The following is a 20,916-nucleotide window of genomic DNA, read 5'->3' as shown; positions in this document are numbered from 1 at the left end:
CTACAAAGTGGCTGACAGCAAAAGGGAAGGGGCATTTGGCAGTCAAGAAGCCAAAGATGCTCAAGAGTTGCTGGCGTTATGCCACTGATGCCCGTTGCATGAGATACCCCTTTTTGCACAAAATTCATTACGGTATGTATAACTTGAACTCCTTTGCCTTTTAAACCCTCTTTGACTTCTACTCTTTTTCTTCTGGGACGATTAGTCTTTCTCTGGAGCTGAGCAGCACAGTAGTGCTTGCTTCTGTGGCTCTGTATAAAACTAACACAGCTCACGTCTTTCAGTGCAGCCCCCTGTGTCCTGGAGAACCAGATACATTATCAGAAAGTAAAAGCCTGAGCGTGTTGTTTGGACGTGACAGATCAGGTTCAGAGGCTCAGAAACCTACTTGCCTTTACCTTTCCTTTGGATATCTCAGCTTCCAGGTTCTTGCAGGATCTTTTTTCTTTATCACAGTAAGTGGAAGCAATACCGTGTCTTGAAGTATGAACTGACAGTGCTAGGAAGGGGAGAGGCATGCTTTAAATATGTAAGCCCAAAAGCTTATAAACTTCTTCTGGTCAGGACCATTTGTTCTGCAGCCTTTAATGTGCTGTTCCAGTTTTCAGCTGAAAAGGATTATTTTAAAACTTACTTTAAAACTTACCATGATGGTTCTTGCTTATATAAACAAAGAAAGGAAGGTGATAATTTGGGAGGATGAAAGAAATAATAATGTATCACAAAACAATAATCAGACCAGAAGTCTTTGAATGAAATTCACTAAGGGTTTTTTTTGTTGGTGTGGTTTTGGGTTTTTTTAAATGTGAGAACAGCTGGCAAGATTGTGAGGACACTTGCCAAGAAGTACAAAGTCTGTCTTCAACTAGAAATGAGTGAGGTTTACTTAATGACATACTGGGAAAGGTAACTTGATTTTCGTAAGATTGTGACAGCTATGGGTAAGTGTCAATAGCAATCAAGCTTAATAAGTGTTCTCAGTAAACTCACCTCAGTGTCTTTACCTGAACTGGCAGAAAGCTACCAGAGATGTACCTTTTCCCTTGAACAGTTAAGACAGTCCCTTTACTATTACTCATAGTCATTTCCTGATAATAGGAGGGGTGAGGGAAAAGCCCTTATTTGCTTATGTTAGGGAATCAAATGTGGGTACTTCTTGGTGATTGGCTATTAAAGACTTTAAGGCTGTAAGTTGTTACACTGTTGTCACACAGTGACTACCATAAGTAGTTACTGTTGATACAGTAGTTAAGCTACAGTCCACCACAACCATATATATTCCCCCAAAAAACATTAAGAAAATGGCATGGTTCAGTCAAGTGTATATCCTGTATGTACTGAGGCCATAGCAAAGTGCTCTGTGGAAAATATTTTATTAGGGCATGCTGGGGACAATAAGTACAACTTAAGACTTCCATTTCTGAAGTACAGCCATGTGAAAGTATCTCCAAGGAAACTGTGTCTCCCATGGTTACAGCTCCTCCATCAATAAGCATGGCAAGATGTATTAGGGGTATGAGCTTTAGCATTTTACAAATTTATGAGTAACTTCATAGATTCCAACAGATTCCTTTGTTTTTTCATCATAGTCATTCCAATCCTATAGGAAATAAGATTTCACAGTATTAGTCGCAGAGGATAGAATGCAATTGTGTCTAAAACACAGACTGGAATTCAAAACTGAAACTAAGCCTCACTTGGGTCTAAGCCTCAATTTGGGTCTTAGATTTGTGTGGAAAGCACTGTGCAGTCACTAAGCTAAGTTTCGGTATCTGAGAGGAGCAACAGCACTGACCTGAAATAAAGTAAGATTCAGTCTCTGTGATTTTATTTTAACAATGATTATTTTTTTTCATATGTAGTTCACAGCCAAGACAGCAACCATGACAGATGAAAGGATTATCTATCATTTAGAATACCCTAGTCAGGTGGGTAAGCAGACAAGTAGATCCCTGCCAAGTAGGATACCAGGGAACAAATTTGACCTTGAGATTCTTGTTCACAGCCAAGGAAGATTTGCAATGCTGGAGTCATCATCCTGAGCTTTGAAGGACAGTGTCTTTATATTACTTTTTAATATCTCAGCGCACAGGAAAAAGTGCAGGCATCTTCCTAGAAAAATCAGTTCACCACTCTGAATAACCCTGGGGTTATTTAGCATTCCAGGTGTTTGATCTCTGGAATTCCTGAGACTTAAAAAGTTGCATTTCTCCTTTTGTCAGCTGCTGAGCTATCAAATACGTACTTCTAAAATTACGCTGTTTGTAATGCTGGTTGTTCATAGTTTTTAGTTTCTCCAGCTATAACTTTCCTGTGCCTACATGAAAGAGTAAAACAAGTCTCTTGCATGTGCAGGGTGTGTATTTTGGACTAGCGACTTAAGGAAAGAAAGCTAGATAATTAGATTTACTAATGAAACTAAGACAACATACCTTTTCTAACAAGTTTATGTCGTTGAAAGGTGTGCCAGATTCTGCACCTTCAGCAGCAAACCCTGCCTGCAAACACATTTGCAGTAAGTTTTTAAGAATAGGTTGTACCAAGAAAATAACAAGTATGATCATTGAAACATATTTAAAGAAAGTAACTCAGCATAAGCTTTTATTGTATTTCTTTTAAATTAGGTAGAGAGAATGGTCAAGCTCTTTCCTAGTTAAGGAAAGTATAAGATTGTGACCCTGTTGGTGACTTTGGAAGATTCAATCGAAGCAACCACAGAGTAAAATGAGGGAACACTGCTTCTCTATTTTTCCTGCCAAAAATGTATTTTAAGTATTCTTGATAATGTTAAACCCAAGTTTCTGAGTTTATGTAGCAGCATCCAACTACTAATAGTTCTGTGTTCAGAATCCATACTCCATAAAGGCATTATGTAAAAGATAGCTTCATAATAAACTTCCACTTCTTATTTTCTTGCAGTGAAAGAGTGTTAATAGTTTTGGCATAAATATTGTCAGAATCCAAGACACTCTAGAGAAGGAGCAGCTTGTATTTGATTTAGGTACAGAATTGACTAGCAAGCTTTATGTGAAATGAGAATCAGCTGGCTGAATGAACAGATTAGGACAGCCAAACAATCATTTCAAAGAGGAGAGTCCTTCACTGTTGTTACTGTTGCTGTTTTTAAAGAGTTGAAGGAAAGGACAGCACTAGGAAGGAAGGAGCATACAAGAACAAGATATTTTATCTTCTGTAGGAACAGCTCTCTCATTTTAGAGTTCACGGTTATCAAGCTGTAAGTTGAGTTTTATTAGTTTTAAAAGTAAATTTAAAAATCTCAGCCACCTCTGTAGCATACAGGAAGGTTTCTTACATTGCCATTTCTAACTACAGAACTTTATTACGAAGCGGCTAAAAAGCAAAGGTAGCTTCTTCCTGGTTTTCTGCAACTTGCATTTTTGATAAATTCCCACTAGTGCCAGTAAGACATTTAACTATGTAAGAATGTGTGAAGCAAGCCACATGATTTTAAAATATTCTGGGATTTGAATGGCAGGTTAAGCACTGGGGAGTTAAATAAACCACGAAGTGTGGCAAGTGTAACAACAGGAGAGCTGTCGGCAAGGCACAGTGTGAATATGGCCTTTAGTTAATTGTCAGAAGCCCATCTCAAGGGAACTGCTAGGGGTGGAGAGGAAGATCAGCATCATGGGACAAAAATGTAGAGCTCCAGTACAGAACAAACTAGAAAAATAAAAGAAGCCCCGCTTTTGCCACCTGGAGAGATTCACCAGTCCTCCAAGGAACAAGAAGCCATGTGACTGGAATTAGAAGCTTCTGTACCAGCCACTCAGCAGGACTTTCATTCTTACAGCTTTGGCGTCAGAGCAGAGACTCGTTTAATCTCTGCAGAAGGCAGCTGGGGACACACAGTGATTTGTGTGCTCTCTGCTGACTGGTGAAGGACCAACAGCTAAAGCATAAACACACACACCAAAGAAGCAAAAATGCCTACTGACTTTACAACACAGTGAATTGTCACACCTTTGTTACCTATTAACCTATCAGTTGTGCCACAAAGTAAAGAAGCTTAAGAAGGGTTAAGAGAAATTTTATAAAGAAACCTTCATTTTTTAGTTGAAGCATTCACCTGAGGGACAAGGACAGGAAAGAAGCTGAACTATCCTCAATTAAAACCAAAAATTGTGTATCAGATTTGCAGCAGATGTATCTACTTAAGCACATTAAACAAGACAGGTAAGTAAGTGGAGGGAAAAAAATGTTCTTGCCCATTATCAGAACACACAAATACCTAGTTTGAATTTGTTGCTGCTACTAGGTAGGAAAAGAGGGTTTATATCAGAAAATCAAAGGATACTTTCAAACTTAAAGAATATTTTTGAGAAAACCACTATAATTAAGATATGCAAGCATTGAACTACTCTAAATTGACTTCAGGTATGGTTGTATTATGTCTATCAAAAAATACAAAGAAAATACAGTAATGCTATGGCCATATGCTATGTTTGGTGCTAATCAAAAGCCAGCTCTGAAGTTGTGGAGAAGCCAGGACAGCTTGGATCATGTCAAATGTAAAGCAGTTTATAGCATTGTTTGGAACTGCAGAAGTCTATATATTTACTCATCTAGGCATCATAAAATTCACTGAAATATCTGCTCAGGGATTCAGGTGTGCTCTCCAACAGAGTGCACAGACCAAACTTTGAGAATATTAAATTAAAAGCTTTATTACAGCTGTGAAGTCTTTGTTCTGCAGATAAAAATAAAACTGACAGCTAGGATGCAGAGCCATAAACATCTCCTACATTCTGTAGTGTTCTCATGGATTTTTCTTGAAGTGCAAGTTCCTAGGTCTAGCTGCAGAGTTTTCAAACTGAAATACACTAATAGCCATTCTGTTCCTCAAAAAGATGGGCTTCACTTAAATAAATAAATAAATAACGGTGGTGACACCAAATTCATTGTAGGATCAGCTTTTCTGGTCTATTTCTGAGCACAGTGTCACAGTCTGAGGGACTATAAGACACGTTTATATTTGTCAGTCTGTTTACACCTAATCCGACTGGAATAATAGGTTAAATATAGTAGGGAGTTAACTTGCATACAGCATGACCATGCACAAGCAAATGAATCACTGGAGATTAGCTTGGCCCTGAGGTGTGCTTTGCAACAGTCTTTAACTGCCGTTGATCTTCAGTCTTTGTCTGATCAAGTTGCAAATGGAAAAATGCCAACATTGATTTCTTATGGCTTTGGAGATGTTAAATCTCAAAGAAAATTTGGGTTTTTTTAGAGGCCACATACTGAAGACTGTTCATAACCTGAACTTCATTTACTCTGTAAGACACCACGAAGCGAAATGGTGCTCTCCTGAATGTGGCTATCTAATTACACACTCACACAATTCCCCTTTGCGAAAGACTCCCTTTTGCAATAACGTGAGCAATAAAGACCTTCCAAATTAATTCAAATGAGCAGTACTAAGTCACCTGTGAGGCAATTTGAATATGACCAAGGTGTGTTTAATTTTAGATTTTACTGGCACAAAGACTACCAGAGTTGTTAGTGTTAGCTCCTTGTGGGTTTTTTTGGAGTCAAATGAAGTAAAAGAACTGTGGAGAGGATAGAAAACTGGGGAGGTCTAGGATGTTCCAGGAAGAGCAGTACCATTTCAAATAGTGTGTATTTTGTCACTCTAGAATCTTTAAGAAGTGCTCTTCAAAACTGAGAAACAAATCATGAATAATAACTCACCTGTGGTTGAAAGTCAACCGGTTCCAGACCTCGGCATTCAAACTCCACTATCGTTTTGAATTTCTCGCTGTCTTCAGCCTGTAATTGAGTCAGAATACCATCAGTTTTCAGCTAACAGAGAAAGACAGTGACAAGCATTAGTCTAGGAATGAATTACTTTTTTAAAGTACTATCAACTCTGATGTCCCAAGTGACCGCAAAATCCTAGAGCTTGTTTAATAGGTGGTAATGAACTAGAATTTCTTAATCTGCCACAAGGAAGCCTTCAAAATGAAACCAGTATGGGAATTATAAAATCACCTCTAATTTGAGTGATACAATTTTGTATTTTTCACTTGAAATGTATCAGATTATTCTACACTTAAGACTGTGTGCGGGGGACAGTTTTCTGTCAGGGGACAATACCAACTTTTCTGTTCTTGAAAGAGGAATGTGATGATAAAAACTCAAAATATTTTAATGCTTATTTATCTTTCACTTGTCGTATAAAAGAGAAAACAAACTTACATTGTAAGGCTTGATTGTCTGACTTAAAATATCTAGAAAAGAAAATATCAGAAGTGTAGAAGTGAGTGGCATTATGTCTTCTTCAGCACAAACCAAGCACCAGCTTCTTTCAAAGACATTTCCTTATACAAAGTAAAAGAAACAAAGTAACCAAGCAGCTCCTACAGTTGGCCCTCAAAAGGTAGAATTCAGTTTTTCTCACTTACCCCAAGAAGTTTACATTATACCATTCTGTTACCCTACCAATGCAAAAAAAAAAAAAAAAAAAAGCATTCTTTTGTAAAATGACATTATGGATATGAGTTTTGTTCATGCAGAAACCTGAACTCACTGCAAGGCCTTGCTGTCATGATGACATGTACCTGTTGTGAAGTCAAGCACCAGTGTACAAGAAAAAAAATCCCTGGTGAATGCTCTTTGCAAACAAGCAAAAATGGGGACTAAAAGATAAACTGAGGAGAAAAAGTGTAAAATGGATGATGCCTCTTAAATTTCTAAGCACGTACCAATGGAGTTCTCCCTGGAGCACAGCTTGCATTTCTGCACCATGGTGGCGCTTCCTCTGCCTCCTTTCAGGGGAGCACTGTCCTAAAAACCATGATAACAGAGACATCATTTTTAACTGCACTCTAGCTGAGCCACTGGAAACCTCTGCAAAGGTAAAGTAGTTTTTACAACAATGGTCTTTAAGGTTTTAAAAATACTGAAACAAGAAGGCATTTTTTTAAACTAGAAAGATCTGTAATTCAGAAGACTGTGATTATCAAAGAATAGTTCTGTTCTAGACTTAAAATAGTGAATAATGGATAGTTATGTCTTGTCCATATAGGCATGTTCCATTAATTCCTCAAAATATGTTCTTACCATTCAGTGGCATGCAACAAAAAGGGATGATTATTCCTAAGAACAGAACCTTCCCTTATCCCTGACAAATTTTATCCTGCTTTTCAAGTTTCCAAATACTAATTTAGCAGGCTTAACTCACCTTGAATTACCTAAACTTCTCCAAAAAGATTCCATCAGCATCAGAGAAATACGCTACAGGCACAACCTTATCTGATATCACTTCAAAATTTGTTTTCAAATGATATTTTTACAGAAAGGCGGCTTTTCAAAGCAGACGTAAATACTTTGTCACCAACACTCACCATTCCAATGGCATATTTCAATTAAAAGTCTCCAAATATATTTTTTTACGTGGAATACGACAGCATTTCCTGATTACATATAGCTATTAAAATACTTTATCATCTGAAGTGTAAGTTATCACATCCCTGATGCTAATATCCCTTGCATGCAGGAGGCAGGTTTGTTTCCTCATTTTTGTTCTGATGCGGGTTACAACTGGGAAACGTACCATCAATCGCAGATACTGCCATTTTTCAGAGATTTCTCCGCAGTTCCCACATTTCAACTGAAAAACATAAATCAGAGAAATTAAAGCTGTCAATAATCAGGGATTAAAAAGATGAAGAAGCTGATGTGATCCCTCCAGTCACAATCCCCACCGTTTCACAGCTGAAAGGAGCTGGAGGCAGACGTTACTTGCCATCTATCCCGACAGGCCCCTCAGCTGACTCGACCCAGCGGGCACACCCGCTGCAGAGGGTCTGTCCGTCGGCGTGTCGGATGGAAAACATGTTACAAAGCACAGTCACAAGATAAAAGGCGGGAATAGTGCATCTCACCATCCAGCTGGGTTACCTGCCACTGGATACTGGACTACCAACCACCTCACCAATGGAGGCACTGACCAACGCTCCAACTTAAGACTTTTCATTATCGCAAACTAATGTATAATGTCATGCATGTAGTAACGAATACATATCTGTATACGTAAACCACCACATTCGTTGCTCCTGTAGCAGCCTGCTTGCACTGTGTGGAAGAAAACACTGTTTAAGCTGCGTGATGTGACACTCAGCACCGCAGGCCTTCGTGGCCAGGTGCCCCCGCCGGGCAGCCCAGCAGGCTCCGAACACCGAGAGCAGGCTCCGAACACCGAGAACGGCCTCTCCCACCTCCCGAAGCCCCCGCCGCAGCCCCCGCCGCCGCACCTTGAGGTACCAGCGGAAGTCCTCCCCCTCGGCCCGCAGCCGGGTGATGTTCTCCAGCGTGGCGCGCAGCTGCAGCCCGATCCTCTGCAAAGCAAGAGGCAGTGAGAGAGGCCCTCAGCTCAGCTGGGTCGGGCTCAGCTCGGCCCGGCCGCGGCTCTTACCTACCCCCATGGCCTCGCAGGGTGCCCGGCAGCTCAGGGGCCGCGGAGGCGCCGCGCTATCGGGACTCCCCTGACGGCCCCCCTCAACGCTGTCCCGCCTCTCGCGGGAGCAGCTGCGGGTTTCAAGCCGCTCCTACGTGGTTTTAGTGCTGAGTTTTTTTGGTGGGTTGGTTTGTTTTGGTTTTTTTTTCCCTCCACCCCGTTGCGTTTGTGCCCTCAGCCAAGCTGGCGGCCGCCTCCCGGGGCTCTCTGCGGGGCTGAAGCCGACGTGAGGCCGAAGCTGCCCTCGGCCAAGATGGCGCCCGCCAGCGCGGCCTGGCACCGCCTCGCCGCCCCGGACAGAAGGCGGCCGGGCCGGGCCGGGCCCCGGGGAGCGGGGCGGCCGGTTCAGCGGATGAAGGCGGAACGGGGGTGGCGGTGGGGAAGCGAGGCAGGCATGTTGGGGGGCAAAGGGGGCTGCTGGTGGGAAAGGCAGACAGTCCCTGTGGTGAGAGGAGGGAAAGCAGGAGGTGCTGGCACAGGTAATAGGATTAGATGTTTTCACCTTTTAAAAGGTTATTTAAGCACAATCTTTTTTTTTAATGCCAGTGGTTACAGATTTAGGAAAACCAGAAGGAGGTGCTAGAGAAAGCAAACTTGGCAGAGCTGCTGTGGGGAACACAGCCCTGGCCCACTGGGGGGGTTTCCCACAGTGCTTTATAAAAATTGAAGTTGACACGTTTGGTCCTCTAAGTCTCTTAATTCTGCACAACAGATCTGCTAGTCTAGAACCTAACTAAATACATTCTACATTGCTTTTCATTTCAGTTTTTCTAAAGCTGGATGGGAGTATCAGTGAAGATCCTGGATGGCTCCCAGGTGGCTTGTCCTCTTCACTCTGAAAGCAAACAGGTAATCACAGCAGCAGGTTGTTAGGAAGCTGACGTGTGTCTTTGCTATAATTGATTATCATGTGCAGAGTCAGGGCTTCAGTTGTTTTGCATATTTGAGCTGGCTGACAGAATATCCAGCTTGGGACAGTAACAAAAATTTATCTTGACAGCTGGCAAAAGTTCATTTCACAGAGCCAGGCTGAATTCTATCTTCTACTGCTGCATTGGGAAGTGAAATATAGTTTTGTTTGATACCAGTGAAGCAACATACCCTGAATGTACCATGATAAAAGAGGTGTTAGGAAGTCAGTTTCTCAGCAGAACTTATAAATTAAAAATACAGATCTCACCATTTTATTAAGACAGTCACTGACAGTTTGTAAAAAAAAATTCTAACATACATAAAGGCTTCAGGCCAGAAATAGTGAGGAATTGAAACAGCATTCCTCCCCCCTGCCCCCCCATACAGACACTGCAATACAAACTTCAATTTGTTTGATTTAAATTGGCTTAATCTTGAAGTGTAGTCCAATAAGACTGAAGACTAGACACTTAAGGTCCTGGACCAGGTAGTAGAACACTCTCAAGCCTTCTGGATCCCTGCAGTGCACAATAGAAGGAAGAAAAAAGAAAAAAGTTAGATCGATGTTCTACGAGAGCAGTTTATAAAACCAAACAAAGTCTATAGGGAGACTTATCAGAGGTCATCTTAGACATTAACAGATTTCTCTCATTCTACACTGATTGATAAAACATTCTGTACTCGTTTGCACATTTTAAGTCCTAACAAAATGTGTGTTTTCATCATGAAAACAAGTAGGAACATCACTTTGGATTTAATAAACATGATACCCAGGCTTTTCAGCTTAGGTGAAGGTGTAGCCCATAGTAGCTTAGTTCAGGCTCTGAGTATGCCTAACAGAGGTTCCTACAGTAAGCTTAGCTGCTCAGTGAGTTTGAGAATATAACGCATTATGAGACAGCTTAAAAGCTTTTGGTACATTATGCTGGAACACAGAGCGCTTGTGCCCCCAGGAACTGATTTGTACTTTGAAACAATATAAAATACAAGTACCTAGTAATCAGCAATTCCAATATAGATTGTTACATAAAAAGAACAGCAACATTAAAAAGCAGAGTACATACTTGGATTGATTTACATCAATGAGTGAACCGATTTTTGACGTGGTAAAGGAGATGTGCTCATCACCAATTACTATTTCAAGCTCCTGAAAAAAAAAAAAAAAAAGATTATAGGAACTCAAACTACTGCTTTATGGCATTAGTTACAGAAATACTTAAGTACTGAGATGATGGCCTTTTCGCTTTTATCACAAAGGTACTGAATGCAGCAGGTCTGTGAATCATATTAACTCACAACTAAATTGCCATTTCGGCACTGCTCAAGTTTTTAAAAAGTATTTGTTTCCCTCTTGACTAGAAACAATACTGACTTGAAAGAAGTTCAGTTATGCTTCTAACGAGCTATCATACATAAAAGCAGCAACTAGAAAAGCCACTGAACACCAACCTGTCGACCAACTCTGTCAGGAGGAGGCCACAGCGCATCATCTTCTTTTGTGATTTCGCTGTCATCGATTATTCTTTTCAGCTCCTCCATCACGCTCTTATGCACATAAGCCTAAAAACAATATTCCGACGTGAAGAAGCCCCCCAGGCGCTGCCTAGCGCGCTGCCCAGCTGACCCGCCCGCACCAACCACCCCACCGGGCCTTGGCTTTGCTGGTTCCCGGCACGGCACCGGCTCCCGGCAGGTACCTCCGCCGCCCACCACCCCCGTACCTCCTTTCGGATCATGACGTCGTTCTTGTAGTTGCTGTTGTTGGCGTAGCGCAGCTTCCCTGGCAAAGACACGGCAGATGTTAACCCCGCGCCAGACGGGCACCGCTGCGCGGCGGCAGCAGAGAGAGCCGGGCCCAGCCCCGCATCGCACCGGCAGCAGAGAGAGCCGGGCCCAGCCCCGCTGCCCGCCTGGTCCCGCCCCGTCACTCACCATCGGGCCGGAACTCGAACTCGAGGAACTCGTGGCCGAACTTGCCCTTGTGCCCCACATAGTAGCGGAGATAGAAATCGCTCGCCATGGTCCCGCCACCGCCCCGACATGCACCGCGGCGGCGCGGACGAAACGCGTCACGACGCGCGGGGGCGGGGCGGAGCGCGCTCCTCACTCTGATTGGCCGGCAGCACCAAACGTCGCGAGCCGGAGCAGCGACGGCCGCGGCCGCCCTCTGGCGGGCCTGTGAGGGCTGGGCTTCCGCCCGGCTCCCGCTCCCTCCGCCCGGGGCGGAACGCGGCCCTCTCAGCCGAGACCCAGCCGGGCGGCCCGGACATGGCCGAGTCCGCCTAGCGACATAAAGCGGTACAGGTGAGGGGTGCCGCCGATCGCCTTCCTTCCTCAGGGCTAAGGCCTGGGCCTTCGGCAGGTTGGCTCCCCATGGGGCACCTGGAGCCCGGGCAGCGGGCACAAGCTGTTTTCTTGTAGTAGTATTTGCAGTGTCAGACCGGTGCTTGATTATCACCTCCCCTTTCCCCACACTGCAGCTGTGGTGGGGATGGCTTGGGTGCCATCGCTAGAGCACAGAACAGACTGAAGTCCACCCAAGTATTGATTTGTCTGTGAGGACCACTTGATTCAGTCAGTGAAAGACATGCTGCATGCTTTGCCTTAAAACTTGTGATCTTTTTCCTAGGCAGAAAGTGAAAATTATTCACTTGTTACTAATGGAGGCTTTCTTGTAATATTCAGACATAGCAATAAAAGAAAAATGAGGTGCAGCTAGCCTTTTATTATGAGTCCAGATATTAACAGTTAGTGTTACTGTGTTAGAATTTGAAGCGGTTTGTGCCTCCCTTGGATGAAGGCAGTAACCCAGCCGAGCTGTTCCCTGGGCTGGGTTTGGCTCCCACGCAGCCGGTGCACCCCTATGCCTCCTCACTGGTACTGGTTTGTTAGAGTTACCCTCATCACTGGTGTCCTGAAGTTTGAGAGCAAATGGACTGGTGGTAATAGAGCTGCCTTTTTGCTCTTTGGGGAACTGCTGAGAGAAAGGAAATAGCTGGAGACATGCCCTTTTGTAAAATATTTCCTTCTGAAAGAAAAATGTAGAAATATGGTATCTCTTGTGCTGATCCTTAGGAAGGATGCTTTTTTTGAGGACATTTTGTTCTCTGGTAGTATTGAAAATGGATTTTACACTGATGAACTTGATTTCATTTAGGTGATGCTGTGTCACATCCTAGGTGTAGGCTGTTAGTGCAGGGCTAATGAAGCTCAATCTGCTTACTTTAGAGTTACAGCAGGGTTAAGTCTGGCAGTAGTTACTGTTATGAACTGAGTGGAAATAGCTGAACTGCTTCCAGATCTAATCTGTCCATGGAAATAACATAGTCTTTGGTGTGGTATTGTGTAAATAATCAGATAAAGCTTTTGATCTCAGTTAATTCTGTGTGGAGGAAATCCCTAGGTGTCCACATCTGGACATCATTCATACGTAAACTGACTAAACCCCCTGTTGATAGGTCAGGTTTGGCTGTAGCTTGTTTTTCAGGAGCCTGGTATGTTTTGTGATCTGGCTTCCTCTTCTGACTATGTAGGAGCTCTAAGCTTTCACTAGTATAGTCAAAACCAAAAAATGTTGGGATTGGTTGATTTCTTTTAACACGAATTATTACAGTGAGAGGTAATACAGTATTTTTCTGGAAAAATAGAATGTTTAAATCTAGACACTCTTAAATTAGGTTTAAGTAACTACTTTGGATATATTTTAGTACTTCATTGGATTAGAATAATGGAGCAAAGAAATTGCATCTTTGTCTCATTTAACTTAAATTACTATTGAACCTAAAGACACTATTCGCTGGATATACACAAAATAAAGACCAATTTATTATAGACTTACCAAGAGTGAGAGAAGAAAATGGAAAGATATGTAGAGGGAGGTGAAATATTTAAGGCTCACTCTTGAACAGATATGACATAGTGAACATTCATACCATAGTCATTCACTGTGGTAATACGTCAAGCTCCTTCTCCTCTGTGTAGGTTAGACAGCTTTTCTTATGTTCTTAGACAGCTTTTCTTATGTTATTTTCCCAAGGGAATTGGAGAATGTTGAGGGACAATGATTAGTATTCCAGAGAAATCTATTTATGAATAAAGATTAAAAACTGAATATGTACAACTCAGCTAAATGAAGAAGTAGAGCACTTTTTCTGAAGTCTAATGTGGCAGTACTCATTGTTTGTATTGTAGTTTCATTGTTCTGTGTGATGTGGCATGTGGTGTGCTACATTGTACTGTGTTTACTCGGAGTAAATTTAATCCTTACCTGTAGTTAGAAGTTAATAGAACATCTTTGGAGTTCTGCCATATGTCATTACAAAAGTGAAGACATCTTTTGAAGTGAAGAGTTCTTTCTATTAGAAAATCAGAATTCTGGTTTATTTTGAAGGAAATGGCACAGAAGCACCTCAGGTGGTGTTAATGAAACAAGACAGAAGTTTGGCAAACTGAAATAACATTAGGTTAAAGATGTTCGCTAAAGAAACTGTAAAGGGGGTTTTTTGATGTTTCACTATATGAAGAGAGGTTTAAGAGTGTAAATTTAAAAATAAATATTAAATCACTTTTCTCTTTGCATTTACATTATGGTTAGGAGTCCTGGAAATACTAAATCTGGCCGGGTTTGACTGGAAGATATATTTGATGTCAGAACATACATGAGTCTTTTCTGTTCACAGCTGAGATGCTAGGAGGCAAAGTCAGAACTGTAATGGAAAGCTGGCCTGCACGAGGAAATTAGTGTATGCACTTTGGCTGAATTTATGTCTAGTTTATTTCGGTTTCTCATGGTTAAGTGACTGGCACATGTGAAAGATATTCATGTACTGCTATGCTCACTCCTGTTTAACAAAGGCTGATGTTACACTGATCCAATTCCATGACTTTCTGTAAGCCTCATTGATGCCTCTGGTTTATAGTGTCCTAAAATTCAGTCTCTTAAGGTGCCATATTCCCACTAAAGCAGTTATGGTAAGAAAGACCTCAACTTCTGTGAATTACAAAAAGTTAGTACTTAGCCTGTTCCACGTATTAGTCCTAAATGTATGCATAAGGTGAGGCTCAGCGTTTTGCTGGAAATGTTGGGAGTCCTTTTCTCCTGTTAAAAGTAAATTGGAGTTGCAGTCTCTCAGTGTCTTTCCACTTCCTGAGTTTTTCCATGTAAAAAAGATCTGATGTGGTTATATTGCCTTATTCTGTTACTGTCTGTTGGCTTCTAGCCCTTAACAGGATGTTGATGCGGTTCATTGCTGTTCTGTCTATCCAGTAACAAGGACTTTCAGTGCCACTCCATGTACGGTGTGAATCTTTGTTTTTATAGGAGTATTGTCTTGAAACTGATCACTCAATACAGTTCTAATTCTTTAAAACTAACAGAGTCCCAGCTAACAAAGCTCTCTGATGCAAACAGATAGGAGCTACCCCTAGGAAGCCTTGCCAGACCTGGGCATCTGATGAGAAAGCTTTTCTGGGGTGAGTTGTATCTGAGTGACTGGGACAAAGTCATGACTGCCCTGCTGGGCTTAGCAGCTTGGGCGATTGAATCAAAGGTCCCTGTACCTTTCCCATCACAATAAGCCTACCCGTCTTATCATTCTGTTACTTACGGCACCTTTCTGGTAAAATTTTTGAGTTTTACTCCAGTCCTCTCACAATTTAATTGGCTATAGACAGTATTCAAAGTGTATTCATTCAAGAAAAGAGTGTTCTTCTGGAATCTCAAAGGCCTGTTTATAATTAAAATAGGTGGTTAAAAATTACTGATTTCTTGGCCATAGTTTCCTGGGTTTAGGCAGACTCTTGGTAGTAGCTATATAAATGTGAAAAAGGATTCATTATTCTTCATCTCTTTGGGCCTGAATATTCACAGTTGCATTCTGCACTCTTTATGAATTTCCACTCTATAAAATATCTGAAAGTTGGCCCTTCAGTAGAAGAGTCCTACTGATACAGAAATAACTAACCAATCGCTTTCTTAACATTTACAGGTAGAGCAAAGAAATTAAAGCATGAGCCTAAAAAAAGTAACATTCATATTTATAGCAGATTGAAGGATTTTTGACAGAACTATTACCCTACTTTCTCATAGGGACTTGGTATAAACTTTGTATATTCCTCTTAAGTAGTGTGGTTTGACTTCAAGTTCAGAGGGTTGTTTTTTTTTTTGTGAGAGAATGACTCTACTGTAATTCTCTAAATTGTTTTATGTGCCTTTTCAGGAATATCAATGCTTAATGCATTGTTGTTTAAATTGCTGTGTTGAAAGGAAGAGCAACTGGAATACGAGTTATCTTGAGAACCTGCATTTAAATTCATCTGGGAGGTGTCAACTGTCTTTGAGTTCTGTATACTAATTCTAACATATTTTATGGTGAATGCATATTATGGGTGAGATAAAAATGTGTTTTGCTGTGTGTGTATTAGTTTTCTTGCTGTCTTAAAATAAATGTCATGTTTGATGGCATTACAATAATGTATTGCTACCACAGTGGTGTTTGGGTTATCTTGACACATTTATAATCAAAAGGCATGTTGTGCTTGAATGCATTGGCTTAAGGTTGTATTTGTGAAAGACAGAAATGTGTGGATTGCAGTTCTTTTCATTCTGCTTAAAAGCATGTACAAACCGTAATTGTTCTGTCTGTGAAGAAAATATCTCTATAAATACACATTTTTAGCATTATTATTTTAGATATGATAGAAACACTGTAATATAACAATGTGCATATTAAATCTTGATACTGATACTAGTTAATAAGGTGTTTGGGTTTTTTGTTGTTTTAAGGAGAGTAAAATTTACATGATTTTCACTTCTGACCTATGGGGAGTGGGTATCTATGGGACTTGGTGAAACAGGAGATATCAGATAAACATGCTCTGAATATTTCTGTTTTTTTTTTCTCATGTCAGTAAAAGCTGGCAGAAAGCTCTAGTAAATCAACCTACTTTGGATCCCTAATTTAACTTTGTTTTAAGGTTGCAAGATTTATGGATTGTTTGTATTTTTCTGAAAACCTGCTTTTGCCATTGAAATAATTGTATTCCTGCTAATTTTTCTCTACACTAGAAACATTGAACACGGGAGAATTGGGTGACAGAATTTTTTTCACAGATTCCAAATAAGTCAGGTTCTTTTCTGATATTTTCCATGTCTGTAGCTTGTGAAACTGTGTTCTAAACATGCAGAATTTTGTGCAATTGCTTCTCCTTGTATCTACAGAGGCTTTAATTTTCATTGATTCCCTTATCAAAGAAACTACTTTCGCTGACTAAATTAAGACAATATAAGCTTTGGAGGTTAATACATTAATAAAATATTTATTTAAAATGTATTTCATAGCATTTAATATGTTCCATGGTGTGGATCTTGACTTTGTGTGTAGATCTGTTATACCTGTGTTATTTCTTTAGTTGCTGAGAAGAGAATTATATTCTAGTTTTGAAGAATGTTAATTTCTGTGCCTCTGCATTGTATGAAAGATAATTAGAATGTTGCTGAGTCGGCAGTCTGTTGTGGTCGCTAGAGACAAACTGACTGTGGGTTTCTGTGTTAATGCTAAGCTATGCATCGTAATATGCTATTTAGAAAAGACGTCCTATTTTGTGTCTTGAAATGGTGATATGGATAAGTTTTATCTACTTGGTTAAAAATACAGCTCTGTAAGAAGTAACATCTACTGTTTTGGTGCCAAGTAAACTGGCCTTACTACTCTCTGAGGTAAGGTTTTCCCTGCTGTGCTGTGCTGTGCCGCTGTTGCCAGCTATTGACTGAAAGACATTCTTTGCCAATGCACATTCTTGCTCACAAGACAATACTCGCTGAAGATGACTAAATAAACAAAAATGTGGTGTATTGGCATCTGTATGAGAAGAAAAAAAATCCTAAGCCTAACATAGACTCAGATGTGTAAATGAGTCTCTGAAAAGGAGAAAGAGTAATGGAAATTAATAGAAAACAGGACTGGAAGGGATTGTCATAGTTGCCATGTTCATCCCCCTGTCCTCAGACAAGATCAGCTCTATCTCACATGAATCTTTTTGTGAATTTTAATGAAGCTTTTTGGTTCTCTGCTTTTTCTATAGATTGTTTTTGTGGCAAATGCAAGTTTATAATGAAATTTACTTTCTCTTTTGAAAAGTCAGCCCTCATATGGATCTGTTTGGTTTGGCAATGCTGGAAGTTGGTGTATTAGAACTGCTAGCCTTGAAGAGTAACAGGGGTGTGGTACAGATGAATCCACCTCATTATAGTTTACTTCCACAAATCATTTAAGACAATAAATATTACTTATTTAATTTTATTTTTTTAATGTTAGAACTGTGGCTTCAACTTACACAAAATACTATTTGCTCTTACTTAAATATTACAGAGATATTTACAAGGGCAGACATGGGGAAGCTTGTCTCCATGGTTTCTTCTGAGATGCAGAAAGAAGCTGGCACATCTTGACTGAAGTTAGCCTTTGTGAATTGTCCTCTAAGTAGTTCCCCCAAAATTTTGGTATTACATAGGAAAGAGGTATCTTATGTCACTGCATGTTCCAGGCTTTTCATTCAGAAATTAGCCAAGTGCTGTATTCTATTCATGTATTTCTGTAGAAGCTGATTTTGTTTAAACAAATCTGCCAAACTGTTTGAAAGTTCCCCAAGTGGCAGGGAGCAAAGGTATTTACTTAACCTTTAGCCCATGACCTTCCTACAGGGGTGGGTTATGTCTACAAAAGGTCTCTATGTCTGTGGAAATAATCAAAAGAGTGTTGAACATTTTACCTTTTTAACTGAAATGTCCAGGTTCTGGTCCATGGCACTTGAAAGGACATCTTTGTTGTGTTGAGCTGCTCAAGATGATAACTTCAGACCTGGGCTACTAAGCAACTTTTGCTTGCTTCCATGCGGCCTTGCTTTGTGTTCCATAAACATTGTGCTAATTTTTTTTTTCCTTTTATTTGAAGTGGTTTACTAAATCCAAATTTTGACCATCTGACAGAGCCTGTTGACACACCAGAATTTCACAAACTTTATGGAGGTGGGAGACCTGGGGCAGTGCATGTATAACAGAAACTTTTAAATTTTACCTTTAGAGACGTGCTTATACTGCTGTGAGTGGACCTCATATTCTCTGTTATGCTTTCATGGGAAGCAGAATTGAATTTTATTTCTTTATAACATTTTAACCTGTGTTTCTGCATACTTCTTAATTATTTTTGCATTTCATTTTTTTCATACTTGTCATCTCCTCTAAACAACTCATGTTCTTCCAACATTTTTGATTCTGATATTTAGTTCTTTGCTTTTCCCTTATTCTATAAAGAAGGAAACTAGTCTAGTAGATCAGGAGAGTCAAACATAAGGCTTCATTAGCAAAAGGGTAGAGACCTCTGGCATGTCCCGTCTTCTCACAGAAAACTGCCAGGCCTTACTTGTCCCCTGCATGCATCGGATTTTCCAATCTCTACAGCCATCTGAAAAACTTACATCAAGAAAAATACATTGCTTTCCTTTTATAGAGACAGTTGTACCTTCGAGCTCTTTGATCTGGTGGATGTAGAAGTACCATACATTTCCTATGCAATCCTTATTTGCAAAACCTTTGTATAATATTCAGGGATCCCTAGCAAGAAGCAGGCAAACCCTCAACTTTCAAGACAGTCCTTGCAGATAGACTTTATCTGCAGGTGATGTGCTGAATTCATTCACTTTCAAGACAGTCCTTGTAGATAGACTTTATCTGCAGGTGATGTGCTGAATTCATTCAGGGTTGCCATGGCAACCTTTTTCTTCTTTATCCAGAAAAAGACTGCTTTACCAGTAAACGTGCCCTTTCACAGTACCCTGTGACTTTTGTTCAGGGATCTCATAGCTGTTAGAAGCAATGGATAGGCAGGCCCTGGAATTACCAGTATCATAGGCCCTCCTGTGCATCTTTGCTCACTAATGCTCTTTATCCTTCATCTGTAAGTATACCAGTATTTATTCCCTCCACATTTGCTATTTTTTCTGGCAAAAGACTGTCCCTTCCATACTGCTTGGGGGCATATAGTTTCAGATTCTGGGTTCTGAGCACTATTATTTTATAGCTAGGAGATGCAATTCTCAGTCCTGCTGTTCTGTTCGCTTTCCCTGATCTCAAAGAGTTCCTGGTCATCTTTTCCAACATTCTATTTTGTTGTGCATAACTGCTCCTCTGCCTCTAGGAGCTATAACATTGGTTCTGTTTCATGTCACTGGCAATTTTTCAGTGATAAAAAAGAAAATAGGAGGACGGAAACCCAAACTGATATGAAGGTGTGGCCCTGCCATGGAACTTGATGATCTTTAAGGTCCCATCCAACCCAAACCATTCTAATTCTATGAAAATGATGATACTGACTGTAATAAACTAATCCCCTTCCAGAAGTGGCGGAGTTATTTCTCTGTGTGTAGATCTCATAATAAAGTGATTTGACTCTGTCTCAGAAAATTATTCTTGATTTTCAGTCAGTCAGGATTACTGTGACTGTAAGTCTATCCCATTAAACCATGGGGATGGTGCATAAGCAGTACCTTATTGACAGCGGTTTAAAGAGTGGTGGATGGCAGTTGAATGAATTAATGTATATATTTTTATATATTTTCACATATACAAGTGCATATGCATATGTTTTTTTTCTACATCAAATAAAATATCTTGCCCACAGGTGGCTCTTGGGATTAAAAGGATTGGAAATAATAACACATTTCTGTTTTCAATGAATAAAGCTATTTTGTAGTTATCCCAGTCAGCAACATCCATCTGTTGAACATTACTTGGGCACTGTCCCCACAAGAGAAAAATTACAGGTAAAATGATGTTTAGACTATCATTACATTAATTATGTAATTATCATTAATTTATACTATTTTTTGATTTCATGCTGTTCATAAAACAGTTTGTGTAGAGAATCTGATAAATGATCAAGACCTCATCTTGTGGTGATACCAGAGAAAAGATAATTTCAGGAAATATATTTTGTGTTTCTGATTCTTTGAGAACAGCATACAAAATGGTATCAATATTAAGTCTAATATTTCAATGTTGACATAAGAGATATAACATCCCATAAACATATCTCACTTTTAATGATCTTCATTATACAGGCCGTCAACTGATACGTGTGTGTTGTAGGATTCTGAGGAGATATGGGGCTGGTTTGGATGGCCAGTCGTATCCCAGCCTTCATTGCTTTGGGCCTCTGGGCCCCTAGCCCAAATATCCAGGCCTATTTCAGCACTAGCCTTTGTGGCTTGCTAGCCTGTGAGGTCTTTGACCTAACTTTGAGGGAGATGTTACAGGTCTCTGATGGTACATGCAGAAGCTCCTGTGTTGAGGATAGGAAAGGTGTGCAAGCTTTCCCCTCTGTGGTGGCACAAAACTCTGATTTAGGAAGAAAAAAAGAGCTTAAATGCTTGCCCAATCACTTTGCATCCTGCAGTGGAGTAAGAAAGGTCAGGCAATAAATTATGTTCAAAAAGAAGACTTCAGTAGAATGGATTTGGTTTATTTA

At 40.4% G+C, this 20,916-nt stretch overlaps 2 protein-coding genes and 2 long non-coding RNA genes across 8 annotated transcripts; 2 read left to right on the top strand and 2 right to left on the bottom strand.

The window, feature by feature from the left end:
* Positions 1–1,357: 1,357 nt before the first annotated feature.
* Positions 1,358–8,747, bottom strand: CZIB (CXXC motif containing zinc binding protein). 5 transcript variants are annotated; one of them, XM_074876019.1, is made up of 8 exons: positions 8,445–8,744; positions 8,280–8,363; positions 7,580–7,636; positions 6,729–6,810; positions 6,223–6,344; positions 5,716–5,793; positions 2,433–2,498; positions 1,358–1,600 (listed from the first exon to the last, which is right to left on the bottom strand). In XM_074876019.1, the coding sequence occupies exons 1-8, from the start codon at positions 8,448–8,450 to the stop codon at positions 1,523–1,525; spliced, it is 573 nt and encodes a 190-aa protein (XP_074732120.1). In that variant the 5' UTR covers positions 8,451–8,744; the 3' UTR covers positions 1,358–1,522. The 5 variants fall into 5 exon arrangements, with proteins under 5 accessions (XP_074732120.1, XP_074732123.1, XP_074732122.1 ...); XM_074876022.1 differs by having other exon boundaries at positions 8,441–8,743; XM_074876021.1 differs by having other exon boundaries at positions 6,223–6,254; positions 8,445–8,735.
* LOC141946367 (uncharacterized) lies at positions 8,065–10,874 on the top strand. Its single transcript, XR_012629819.1, has 3 exons — positions 8,065–8,285; positions 9,248–9,331; positions 10,754–10,874. It is a non-coding gene; the product is annotated as an uncharacterized LOC141946367 (long non-coding RNA).
* MAGOH (mago homolog, exon junction complex subunit) lies at positions 9,644–11,454 on the bottom strand. The gene is made up of 5 exons (XM_074876024.1): positions 11,327–11,454; positions 11,116–11,174; positions 10,844–10,954; positions 10,459–10,541; positions 9,644–9,912 (listed from the first exon to the last, which is right to left on the bottom strand). The coding sequence occupies exons 1-5, from the start codon at positions 11,412–11,414 to the stop codon at positions 9,813–9,815; spliced, it is 441 nt and encodes a 146-aa protein (XP_074732125.1). The 5' UTR covers positions 11,415–11,454; the 3' UTR covers positions 9,644–9,812.
* Positions 11,455–11,577: 123 nt separating this feature from the next.
* Positions 11,578–16,725, top strand: LOC141946366 (uncharacterized). The gene is made up of 2 exons (XR_012629818.1): positions 11,578–11,698; positions 14,771–16,725. It is a non-coding gene; the product is annotated as an uncharacterized LOC141946366 (long non-coding RNA).
* Positions 16,726–20,916: the final 4,191 nt, after the last annotated feature.

Source organism: Strix uralensis, chromosome 8 (assembly GCF_047716275.1).
Source record: "Strix uralensis isolate ZFMK-TIS-50842 chromosome 8, bStrUra1, whole genome shotgun sequence".
Taxonomy (NCBI): domain Eukaryota; kingdom Metazoa; phylum Chordata; class Aves; order Strigiformes; family Strigidae; genus Strix; species Strix uralensis.
The sequence above is the reverse complement of the archived record's forward strand: the minus strand, read 5'-3'. Positions and strand labels throughout refer to the sequence as shown.